The sequence below is a fragment of the Tympanuchus pallidicinctus genome, unplaced genomic scaffold (genome assembly GCF_026119805.1).
Source record: "Tympanuchus pallidicinctus isolate F22 unplaced genomic scaffold, pur_lepc_1.0 scaffold20, whole genome shotgun sequence".
NCBI lineage: Eukaryota > Metazoa > Chordata > Aves > Galliformes > Phasianidae > Tympanuchus > Tympanuchus pallidicinctus.
Window position 1 is genome coordinate 8,501,361 of NW_026294722.1, and position 11,980 is coordinate 8,513,340.

At 56.1% G+C, this 11,980-nt stretch overlaps 2 protein-coding genes across 2 annotated transcripts in view; both read left to right on the plus strand.

The window, feature by feature from the left end:
- Positions 1 to 5,002: 5,002 nt before the first annotated feature.
- On the plus strand, positions 5,003 to 8,016 carry R3HDML (R3H domain containing like). Its single transcript, XM_052684054.1, has 5 exons — positions 5,003 to 5,296; positions 6,325 to 6,443; positions 6,545 to 6,677; positions 7,528 to 7,643; positions 7,721 to 8,016. Exons 1-5 carry the CDS (start codon positions 5,036 to 5,038, stop codon positions 7,851 to 7,853), a joined length of 762 nt encoding a protein of 253 aa, XP_052540014.1. The 5' UTR covers positions 5,003 to 5,035; the 3' UTR covers positions 7,854 to 8,016.
- Positions 8,017 to 9,619: 1,603 nt separating this feature from the next.
- Positions 9,620 to 11,980, plus strand: part of HNF4A (hepatocyte nuclear factor 4 alpha) — a 29,432-nt gene continuing 27,071 nt past the window's right edge. Inside the window, exon 1 of the mRNA XM_052684034.1 lies at positions 9,620 to 9,774. Within this exon, the coding sequence (XP_052539994.1) occupies positions 9,726 to 9,774 (49 nt within the window). The 5' untranslated portion in view covers positions 9,620 to 9,725. The remainder of the gene's footprint in view (positions 9,775 to 11,980) is intronic.

Sequence of the window (11,980 nt, forward strand, 5' to 3'; positions counted from 1 at the left end):
TTGCTGGCACTAGGAGCTGCTGCTCAACCCATGCTTCCATGCCCAGCATTGGTGCAGCAGCTGCAGGCAGTGGGCTGGGGATGCACACCGTGCTGTGGCATGGCCACCAGATACTGAGGGGAAAACAGCAGAAAATGGTCATGCTGTGGAGGTCCAATGTTGGCAAGAGATGGGGAGCTCCCACCAGGACTCTTGACCAGCATCATGGGACGGAGGCTGAATATTGTGGCTACACCAAAGGACCGATGTGTTTCCTACCACTGAGCCCAACAGCTGAGCACGCAGACACCAGGCAACAGGCGCAGTGAAACGTTGCACAGAAATACCGCCTGTTGTGTTTGCAAGACTGATGGCATCCACAGCAAATTAACTATCTTTTGAGTGGTGCTGAGAGCAGCGTCCACACGGTCTGGTGAGTGGATTTCTAAACTTAGCCCAGTTACAGTAAACTACACCTTTGCAAGAAACTACCGTCCACAGTGTTCAACTTCAGAGACATTTATTTCTAGAGCCTGCGGAAACATTTCTCACCTTTCAAAGGGCCCAATTATTCCCTGGGGCTGGCAGAGCTCCCCAGCTCCATCCTCGTGGCATAGGGGGACCTTGGCTCCAGGCACACTGGGAGAGGTGGTTTCTGTAACCTCCCTATTTAGGGAAGAGATCACTTCAGATCCTGTTAGCCTAAGGGTGTGCGCTTTGATGGAGGGCACTGGGACACCTCCAGTCATGGTGACTCCACCACCTCCCTGGGCAGCTGTGCCACTGCATCACCACTCTTCCTGAGAAGTTTTTCCCAATTCCCAACCTCAGCCTTCCCTGGCACAACTTAAAGCCATCACCTCTCCTTCTGTTGCTGTTACCTGGGAGCAGAGGCCGACCCCCACCTCACACAACCTCCTTCAGGGAGCTGCAGACAGCAGTAAGGTCTCCCCTGAGCCTCCTTTTCTCCAGACTGAACCATCCCAGTTCCCTCAGCTGCTCCCCATAAGTCCCCACTGTGCTCAGACCCCTCACAGCCCCGTTGCCCCTCTCTGGACGCGCTCCAGGCCCCGATGTCTGTGTGGCAGTGAGGGCCCACAGCTGAGCACAGCACTCGAGGTGCGGCCCCACCAGAGCTGAGCACAGCGATGATCACCTCCCTGTCCTGCTGGCTGCGCTCTGATGCACACCGGGATGCTGTTGGTCTTCTTGGCCACCCTGGCACACTGCTGGCTCACGTTCAGCTGAGCGTCGACCAACACCCCCAGCTCCATTTCTTCCACACAGTTTTCCAGCCACCCTGCCCCAAGGCTGTAGCAACGTGTGGGGTTGTTGTGACCAAAGCGCAGGACGCAACGCTTGGTCTTGTTGAACTTCATCCCATTGCCTCAGCCAGGTGAGCAGCCTGCCCAGGTCCCTCTGTGGGGCCTTCAGGTGGATCAACGCTTCCCCCTCTCAGTGCCATCTGCACCTCTTTACTGAAGGTACACTCAATTCCCTCACCCAGATCATCAATAGAGATATTAAACAGGGCCGGTTCCTTGGGGAACACCACTGGTGACCAGTCACCTGTTGGATTTAACTCCATTCACCACCACTCTCTGCGCTCATTCCTCCGGCCAGTTTTCTACCCAGCAAAGAATGTATCTGTGCCAGGCATGGGCTGCCAGCTTCCCCAGGAGAATGCTGTGGGAGACTATCAAAAATTTGCTGAAGTCCAGGTAGAGTACATGAACAGCCTTTCCCTCACCTGCCAGGGGGAAGCCCATCCCAGTGTGATGTGCCTGTGTTCTGGCCATGAAGGGCAGCTGGGAATTCACTCCACAGGTGGATTGTTGCCTCCTGCATCTCTAATTCAGGGTTCAGCCCGGTTCAAAAGGACCCAACATTCCAAGGGGATGCTCCTAGTTAACCATAAGGACAGTTTTGAAGTCCTAAGGCTTTGGGATCTGTCTCTGTCTTGGGTGGGGGGCACACTGACCAATTCAGTGTGAAATCTTGGCTTCATGAAAGCCTGGAGCTGAGGAGCATGGTCTGGGCATTACCAGAATGCTGACACCTCCCTGCCAGAGGAAATGACAATAGGAATGCTTTGGAGGAGTCATTTTTAAAATGTCAGTCCTGAAGAAAACACTTAGGTGACAGTTTAGCTGTGTGTTCCCTTCTAAAGTTCGCAAATAAAAGTGTGAGAAGTCAGCTTGGGTTTTCTTATCATGTAAAATATGAAGATCAAATCTTCCGACCTCTAAGTCAGAAGGAAAACCCCCTTCCACGATCCAGGAGGAAGAAGCTGGCTACTGATGTGTTTGACCACTGCGTGGCTCTGAAAATGCACAAAGCTGTCAAAATCCTCCTTCCTGTCCTGCCACGGTCAGCACCAGGGCAGCCTTGCTTTGCTGCACCTGGTGAAGAGCAGAACCACTTCCCTGCATTGTCCTTCTCTTAACCCAGGGGTGCCAGGCAGGTCTCAGCCCCAGCCTCACCCCACTCCATCCTGCATGAAGATGGCCCCACTGCTACCTTTACATGTGGCTGCTGGAGGATTCCCAGAGCCACAGCCCTCGGACACACGGACGTGCCTGAGGAGCCCTGCTATGCGCATCAGCCCTAAAATCGCCGCTGCGCATCCTTGCCGAGACAGCAAACCCAGTGATTTATCTCTTTTCTTTCCCTTGATGCACATTAAAACGAGTTCGCCGGCACTGCTGCTGCCTCCAGCTGAATGCGTGTGCTTCTTGGCTCCCCGCACACTGCTCTCCACAGATGCCGTGTGCTTTGGCAGCCAGGCCAGTCTGGGCTGCAGGATATTACGCCTGGCAGGGACACAAACCCCTCCAGTTCCTGGAATTCGGATTGTCTCGCAGAGTGCTGATTAAGCAGCACTTTCTCTCTGCTCTCAGGGCAAACCCCCTGTTGTCCCCAAGCAGGGCTGCTTGCAGTTCAGCTCCTGCACAACAGCAGGAGCACAGCAGGTCCACCTCCCCAGGCCATCGCACCAATGCACATCAAATCAGGGAAACAAGAGCTGTTTCCTCAAATGCACAGCTTTGCAGCCCATGGCACTGGAGGAGCATTCACTATGCAGGGCTCTGTCTTTTGTAAAGTAATAAATCACTGTGAAAGCCGCCCCATAAAGCAGTCCTGATGCCCTTCTTGGGCTGGCTGCTGTCAGATGCAGAGGTTGGCTCCACAGGGTGCAGGTTGGAACATCCCTCCAGCACATATCACCCTACAGGAGAGCAAATTCCACAAAAGCTTGAGCACGGGCAAAATTGTGCGCAGGAAAATATTCCAGCAGAGTCCCAGAGCAAGGAGAAGCTGCACTGGTATGCACACCTCTGCACTGGGGTGCTATTCCCACTCCACATGTGGCTGTGGTGCTCCTCCAGCCCCCGTGTCCCTAGGGTCACAGTGTGGTTGCTGGGGATGCTCAGCCTGTACCAGGCTTCTTGCCTTCCTGCTCTGCCACTGTGGTTATGGGCGGTGTGCATCTGTGTTGGGAAGGCTTAGAGCATCCCCCATTGCAGGGATCCAGTGTTGCTGTGAACAAGCACAGCAGCCACCAAACTATGGTCCCTGCAAGCACCTTTTTCTTACCCATTTCTCCTGCCTGAGCAGCAGCTTCCTCCCAGTACACAGTGGTCTCAGTGCCGCCGGTGGCTGCAGCAGCCTCAGGGTCACTTCCACCCAGCATTGGGGTGAGGAGTCACTTTGGGAACCAGTGATCACTCCGTCAGCCTTTGGGAACAATGCTCAGGATGCTATAGGAAAACACACCTGCTGCTGCAGGATGGTCGGTGCAGGACAGCTGCCAGCAGAGACACACGCACTGCAGTGACAGGGTGAGCAGCATCCCACCCCAGGAAGGCACACTTCTGCCATCAGCTTGCACAACACCAGGGTCCCTCCTGATCCCCTCATTGCTCTGCCGGGGCAGAACCCCTCTGTGCCTGCGGGGTTTCCTGTCCATCGTTCCCCATCCAGACCCAATGGGGGCTGAGAACGAGGGGGCACATCGCAGGAAATCTTTCCTTGTAGATATCTCATAACAAGCAACAACGACAACAAACATCACTGAAACAAGCAGCTTTCCTGCCTGCCGGAGCACCGCGCAGAGCTGTGCTGGCTTCTCCCTCCAGCAGCGCGTGGGGCTCAGCAGCGGCTGCGTGTGCAAGAGGCGTGCACCGAGAGCCGGCTATAAACCGCCCGGCAGAGCTCTCCCCAAACCTCAGCACGTTCCCGGGGGGACGAGTTAGGATGCAGTTTCTGCGTCACGCTGCCGTGGGCTGCCCGCCTCGCCTGGGTTAAATCTCTGGCACACGTGTCCGGTGCAGGTTGTTTGCAAAGGTTGGCCCCGCGCGGTGCCGGGCTCGGCTGCGCTCGGCTCATTGCTTCAGGTATGCGGGGTGAGAGCGGGAGCGCTCGGGGATGCGGTGGCTGAAGGACGAGGAGATTCCAGCGTTTCCCTTTTTATTTTTTATCCTGGTTTTGTGGTGGTTTATTTCTCTTTCCCCAAGAGAGGGACTCAGTAGGATTTCTTTCTGTTTTAAAACTTGCTAAGTGTTTTTGTTGTTGTTGCTGCTGCTGTTTTTTTGTATCTGTGCTGTCCGTTTTGTTCTGGGGGTTTTCTCACCATCCAAATGTTGCGGGGGACGGGACAGGCTCTCACTGTGCCCCTCGGGAGCCCTGTGTGGCAGGTAGGTGGGATAGATGAAAACTGGGACAGATCCTGCACTGATGTCTCTTAAAAGAAACAAGAGAAGGAATTCCGCAGACATCTCCCTGCTGCTCACAGTGTTACTGTGCCAAGCCAACGGGAGCTGCAGGTTATCAGAGCTTCATTTAAAACACTTATTTTGAAAAGGACAAAGGAAGCTATAGGAGTTGGGCTTGATGATCCTTCTGGGTCCTTTCCAACTTGGAATATTCTACAGTTCTATCAGTTCTTATTTGGAGCAATGGGACTTGCATGAGCGATGCAAAGCGAAGCAGTGCAGGTCATGTTTTCTCTTCCAGCGCCACGCTCCAGGAGAAGGGAGGGGAGATCCACGCTGCAATGCCACTGCTGCACTTGCACCTCTGCTTCACCAGCATGCTCTGCTGGCTGGCCCATGAGTCCAGCTCCTTGGTGCTGCCCAATGCCACTGAGCTCCTGTCCCCTCCTAGCAGCACAAGGACGGGTCCAGCTGCAGGTGCAGGGATGCCCCGGAGCCGCCGCCGCCGGTACCTGTCCCCCCGTGACATGAATGCCATCCTGGACTACCACAACCAGGTGCGGGCACAGGTGTCCCCCCCTGCTGCCAATATGGAGTACATGGTGAGTGTGCATCGCCCGTGCCGTTGTGCTGAGGCTCAGTGCCTGTCCTGGAGATATTATGCACTGCAGGTGTGGGGCAGAGCACTGCATGCCCAGAGCTTTCCCCCAGGGGAGAGGTGGCAGTGGACGCTGGGTGTGACCACTGCATGCCATGTTAAAGCTGGGGCAGATGTGGGTCCCTTATCTCCCTGCCCTAGTTTTAGAAGTGGGGTTTTTCCACTGTCCCAGCAGTGCAGGGAGCTACTGGCCTCACTCGTGTCTGCAGGTGTCCTGGGAGGCCCTGCAGCAGAGAGCAGAGCTGCTGACATCATTGCAGTGCCCTCGGGCACGTGGGTGGGTCTGGACCAGCTCCTAGCAGCCTGAAGCACCCCAGCGTGCCCACCCTTCCTCTAGTATGGGCCGTGAGGGGCCAGGAGTTCCTGAGATCTCCTGGAGCTTCCATGCCTCCGGGATGTGCTTCAGGTGCCCCTGACCTACAGAGCTGGCACAGCTGCTGGTCCAGGGACACATACACTCCAGTGACAGGGTCACCAACATCCTATTCCAGAAAGGGACACCTACACCATCAGCTTGTCCTCCTTCATCTCCTCACTGTGCTGCTGTGGCAAAACCCTTCTGTGCCTTAAGGATTTGCTGCCCACAGCTTAACATCCAGACCTTTTGAGAGATATGAGCAGGACACATCCCTGTGAATCTTTCCTCGTAGCATCTCATTAAAAACAAAGCAAAACAAAAATAACAACCAGCAGCCACAGAGAGGCATTCCTGCCTGCAAGCTCTGTGCCAGACACCCAGAGCATCCTAAATGCCTGCCTGCCAAATAACTCTCCCGGGCATGGCTGAGGCTCATTCCCCACGTACTTCAGGATGGGTGAGGAAGCTTTAAATAATGCATGAAGGAAGCAGCTGTCCCAGCAGCAGAACAGGAGCGGCTCCTTGGTGTCCCTCTGAACACAAGGAGCGGATTTCTCCTCTTGCCTCCCCCCAGAAGGCCAAACCTCCCCCGCCCTTCCCCTTTCCCCTGCCAGGTGTGGGATGAGCGGCTGGCCAGGGCAGCAGAGGCATGGGCTGCACGGTGCGTGTGGGAGCACGGCCCCCCCCAGCTGATGAAATATGTGGGGCAGAACCTCTCCATCCACTCGGGCAGGTAAGAGAGGGGAGCCGGGTCCCCTCAAGTTCAGCTTTTAGACTCGGGCACAGTGTTCATGCAATGGGATGCCTGGTGACACCACAGCCTTCCCATGGCAGGTACCGCTCCGTGGTGGACATGGTGAGGTCGTGGCACCACGAGCAGCAGCACTACTCCTTCCCGCATCCCCGCGAGTGCAACCCCCGCTGTCCCTCCAAGTGCAGCGGCTCTGTCTGCAGCCACTACACTCAGGTGAGAGCCCTAGCTCCCCGCTAAGCAGGGGGTCTGAGTCCCTGATTAGAGTGGGTGGGCATCTGCACTGCAGTCCTGTGGAAGAGGATGGGATTCCCCAGGGCAAACGCACCCCGGGGACCTCATGGCACTTGGGGCTGCAGCTCTGCTCCCTGCACACACTCAGGGCTGGGATCTTGCTTCCCTTTGGATTGATCCCGGCACATTGGTCCAAGAGCATTTTTCCCTCTGTTTCTCCTCATTATCCCACTAACACCTCAGAGGCTGTGAAGAGAAAAAAAACAAACAGCCCCTTCCCGCCTTGGCTGGCCATGAATCATCTCCTGCATCACAGAGTGGCTTTTTAGCACTGCCCGGCCCCATGAATGCCCCCCTTCATCCCACAGCACCTCCAGCCAGAGCTGGAAGCCTCCCGCTGCCCCCCTGCCTCGGGCCGACCCCTCTGGTGTTTGCCCGAGTGTCTGGAGCACAGCTGTGCCCGGGGCTGTCTGGGCCACGAATGTGCAAAATGCATGTTTGTAGGGAGAAACTCAGCTTCCAGCGGCTTTAGGAGGGGCCTTTCTCCTTCGGGTCTCCTCGGGAGGGGTTTCACCTCCCTGTGTCCAGGCTGGCAGTGCTTCAGGGACAGCTCTGGGGATGCAACTCGGTGAACTGGAGACATGACCCAGACCCGGCTGCTCCTTTAACTCAGGCAGTGCATCACAGCACGCTGCAGGCACAGAAAAGGGACATCGAAAAGCGGGTGTTTGAGCAGCGCTGGGGTGGGCATGGCACCACACCTGGGCGGTTTGGGCCTGGTTGAATTTGCCACTCATACCCAGCGGGGCTGACGGTGCTGTGTCGCACACAGATGGTGTGGGCCTCCTCCAACAGGCTGGGCTGCGCCCTGCAGGCCTGCAGCAACATGCATGTTTGGGGCAGCACGTGGCGCCGCGCCGTCCTGCTCGTCTGCAACTACGCCATCAAGTAAGTGGGTGCGGGCAGCCGGCCGTGCCTGGTGCTGTGCGAGGGGTGATGCTCATCCTCCTCTCCTCTCTTCCCAGGGGCAACTGGATCGGGGAAGCGCCGTACAAGATAGGGAGGCCGTGCTCTGCCTGCCCACCCACCTACGGGGGGGTCTGCTCTAACAACATGTGCTTCACAGGACTCAAATCCAACCAAGTGAGCTGGTTTTAGGACGGCGGCACTGCTCCACTCCCTGCTGCACCCCATGGGGACAGGGGCAGCAGGATTATTTATGGCACCACAATGCTTTTGTCCTCCCCAGCCCAGCCCTCCCTGTGCTGCTTTAGCCTTTAGGCAGGACACAGAGCCTGCTTTGGCCCCAGTGCTGCCACTCTGGGGGTTCTTTTTGGACACCCCCTGAGACCATTACCATCTGCAGCTGCTTCACACCTGGGGGGCACTGGGGTGCTGAGAACACATGGGGCTGGCAAGGCCCTGCTGTGCAGGGCTGGGTGGGAGCCATGCAGTGACCAAACTGTCCCTTTGGGACAAGCGACTGGAACCCAGTGTGCCACCCCTGCAAGTGCCCCCCCAGATCTGCCCCCCACCTAATAAAGCAGTCTGGAGACCCAAATGCTCATGTCTGTCCTTCCTTGCTAAGCCCTTGTGACATGGAGCCATGTGTTTTGGGGTAACCCCAAAGAGCAGAAACGTGCAGGAGCCCTCAGCAGGGCTGCAAGCGTGTGAGATGTTGAGCATTTTGCTCCATCGTGTGGGAGAAGCCAGCAATGCTGGGACACCGGGCACTGCGGGGACACTGGTGCTAAAATGCCAGAGGGTTATGGCTCAGAACTGTGCCCTATCCACAGTGCTGAGACTGGCAAGAGATGGGCCAGGAAGGGAGACCCAAGGTGCCACCACTTATCCCCATCTGCCAGTGGCTTGGATTTCTTCCAGACTTGTCTTTCCCACACTGCTGTGAAGGGTTTTAGTCTGGTATAGAGGAAACAATGGGGCTCAGACACAGCCTGGGCTGCTAGGAGGCAGGGCACTGTCTCCAGACTGGCAGGGACAGCTCAGGATGGGTGTGCTGGTGAGCTCAGACAGCCCTGCTCCTGCAATGTGCATCTCAGGAGGAAAGACAACAAGCAGCGTGCTCCCCCATGGAAGCCCCTCAAACCTCTCTGCAGGGCTCTGCCCTAAGATGGGGTCTGCATCTACACACCTGGTGAGCAGGAGGTCATCAGGCATCCTCCTGGTTGTGCAGTCCAGCAGGGAACACAGATATCCATGGGTCACCGCAGGCCATTGCAGGTCCCCCCCACAAGCCCCACAAATGCAGCCAGCTTGCGCCGCGGCTCCCTGAGCACAAACAGATCATGCAAAAACACCATCAGAAACAGAGTGCAGGGGGAAGAGTTCAGGGAGTGGAGATGGGGAGGGAGCTGCAAATGTCCCACACCAGGCTTGTGCTCTGAGTACGACCCTGCATCCCACTGCTCCCCATCCCTAAGTGACCCCCTGGTTTTGCACGGAGAGGACAAGCCCTGTACCTTGCCTGGGCTGTACCCCAGCACGCACCAGACCAGCTCAGCTCATCCCCAGCCTGGGGCCACGTGGTTTCACCCTTGCCTGCCTTTCTTCTCCATCGCATTCAGTGACCACAAACCTCTCTGTGTCCAGGCTCGGCAATGCCACAGCTCATCCCGTCCTCCCCGCAGCAAACCTCAGCCTCTGCTGCCCCAGCCTTGGCAGCGGCTGGAAGCAGGAGCCCAGAAAGAGTACAGTAAAAGCCATGTTTGAGTTTCTAGCTTGGCAGCAGTTACTATAGCTACAGCGACAGCACCTTGCAGATTGGTTTCCATAAGAGCTTGGTTACTATTTAACATCTCCACCCACATTAGCCCTGATTAAGCGAATCAATAAGATAACAAGAGAGGCAGGTTTTCTCGCCCTGCCTCTCCGCACTCTCTCCTGCCTTCACCTAGTTCCTTAGAAATACATTTTCATTTATTTATTTTACTTTTTTTTTTTTTTTTTTTTTTTTTTTTTACACTTCCTCTGCTTTTTGCCCCGAGTCCCCATAGCGGTACCCGGCGAGACATGGTCAATGTAAGCACCCAGCTAAGCGCTAAGATGGAGGCTCCATATGGTGAGTACAGCGATCCCACCGCCCGCGCTGCCGCCCGGCTGCTCACGGGGAGCGGGGCTGCCAGGGGACGGCGGCACCCGGCGCCACTGCCCCACCACCCACTGCTCCGCCACGTGCAAAGTCTGAGACGGAGGCAGAAAAAGGGTCCTTTTTTCTTGTTTGTATGTATAGATAGAGGTATATATATGTTTTTTCTTCCACTCTGCTGGGCTTGAAGAAGAAGGAAGGTGCTGGAGGGAGCAGAGCAAGACTGACTTGCTTGCAGAGGGACTGCTTGCCTTGGATAGGGAGAGGGTTCTGGCACAAGTCATGCAATCTGCAAGCAGTTGATGTGCTGCCCCAGGTCACAAAGCCAGCCTGGAAGAAAGGCTGTGTGTTCTGCGGTGTGCTCTGGCTGTGGGAGCAGGGACGGTGCCCACCAGTGCTACTGGCCGGTGCAAGGGGATGGGATGGGGTGATGCTGAGGACGGCTCCCAGAGGGGATTTTAGTGCCTGAGCAAATGGCAGCCTAGAGGCTCTGTGGTGCAAGGCACCAGGCAGCACGCTCTGCCCCAGGTGCCAGGGCAGCCCCAGGCTGCTGCTCTCAATTGCTGGGCTGGATGCCAACTGCCAACAAATGCACGTGGACACCAGGAGAAAGAACCCCCTGCCAAGGTTGTCATCACCCTGCTGTTACCCACTGCATTCAAAAGCACCTGTGCTTTGGCTTCTCTGGGAGCTTAGGGGCCAGGGCTGGTACAGACCTGCGTGACCTGGGGATCCCAAGTCCCAGGGTGCAGAGCAAGGGCCCAGCACATGAGGTCTCATAGTTACAGTCACATCTCCAGTGTTCTCTTATCACATCTCTGTGGCTCTCTTAGCACTTTCTTGTGGCTCTCTACCACATCCCCGCAGCTTTCCATCACATCTCTATACCTCTCCATCACACCACCTTGCCTCTCCTTGGTCTAATTTGGCATTCTGCTCCTCTTCTCCCTTGCCCCATGCCCTTCCCAAGCACACAGCCCCACCAGCCTGTGCTCCAGCTGCCTGATGCACTGCAGCAGAAGCTCAGAAGGCCTTGCAGTTATTCAGGCCACTCCAGTTGCTCATGGCCAAGTTTTGGGTGCTGGTGCCTCTGGTTCCAGGCCTGAGAATGCTTAGTCTCGCTTTCTGCATCTTCAAAGGGAAGACTGGGGGTATCCCTGCTTTGAGGGGGAGGGGAGGAGTGTTTCATTCAGGACATTCCATACTGCTTTGTTTCTTGGCTCAGAATGCTGCCATCTTGACGCACAGCTCCACGGTGGCACGTTGCTCATCAGCAGTTCAGTGGTCCATGACCCGTCTCAATGGAATTGCACAGGATATGCAATAGCATCCCTAGGTTGAACTGGGCTGATCATGGTATGGAGAGCTGCAGAGAACAAGAGAAATGTAACAGCTGTGAAGCCCTTTGCTTTACTCATTTTTGCCATGTTGCTCATTTCTTTGTAAATCCTCAGCACGCAGGAGCTCTGGGGCTGCTGTCATCCTATAGGAGCCAGCAGCAGGCTGGGAGTTCTCACATAGAAGCAGGCTCAGAAAAACACTCAGCTTTCTGTCTGGTTGGTGCAGCTGGTGATGATATGTCCAGCTGGTGCTGCTTTGGCAGTGTGTGAGGAGACATGCAATGAAGGCTGTGAGTGAGAGAAACAAAGACTGGGTGCCCATGGGAGAGGAAGGGGCTCTGCCCCTGGGGTCACAGTGGAATGGGATGCTGATGCTCATTTCAACAGAAAGGGAGGCACAAAGGACACGGATGTCACAGCCGTGGGATGTGACAGCACAGTGTGAGGTGGCAGGTCTGAGTGTCCCCAAACCGGATTGTCACCTGCCCTGCAGAACACAGCCATCACATTTCTGCAGGGAGAGATGGCCCCTTCAGGCTGCTGATCCTCAAAAGCTGAACAAGCTGTTGGATTACAACACTTACAATTAAGTTGTGACATCCGTTTGCTTCTGGCTCTGGGTGAGCAGCTGTTTGCCAGCCCTGGTACGTTGGTGATCTCAAGCATGTGCTGGGGACCGGACTGAGGGATGGCCATGGGGTGAGCCGGGCGCTGCAGGGCAGCTTGGGGAGGATGGCTGCACATCCCACCTGCACCCCTGTCCCCATGTGCACAAACAAAGGCGCGCTCCATGCAGGCTCAGCTCACACGTCTGTCCTGGGGCCGGGCTGCCGAGCTGG

Excerpts from the sequence above, each read along its gene's own strand:
- R3HDML (XM_052684054.1), top strand. The coding sequence starts at position 5,036 with ATGCCACTGCTGCACTTGCACCTCTGCTTCACCAGCATGCTCTGCTGG. Across the intron at positions 5,297-6,324 it reads CTGCCAATATGGAGTACATG|GTGTGGGATGAGCGGCTGGC; the intron begins GTGAGTGTGCAT and ends TTCCCCTGCCAG. Across the intron at positions 7,644-7,720 it reads GTCTGCAACTACGCCATCAA|GGGCAACTGGATCGGGGAAG; the intron begins GTAAGTGGGTGC and ends CTCTCTTCCCAG.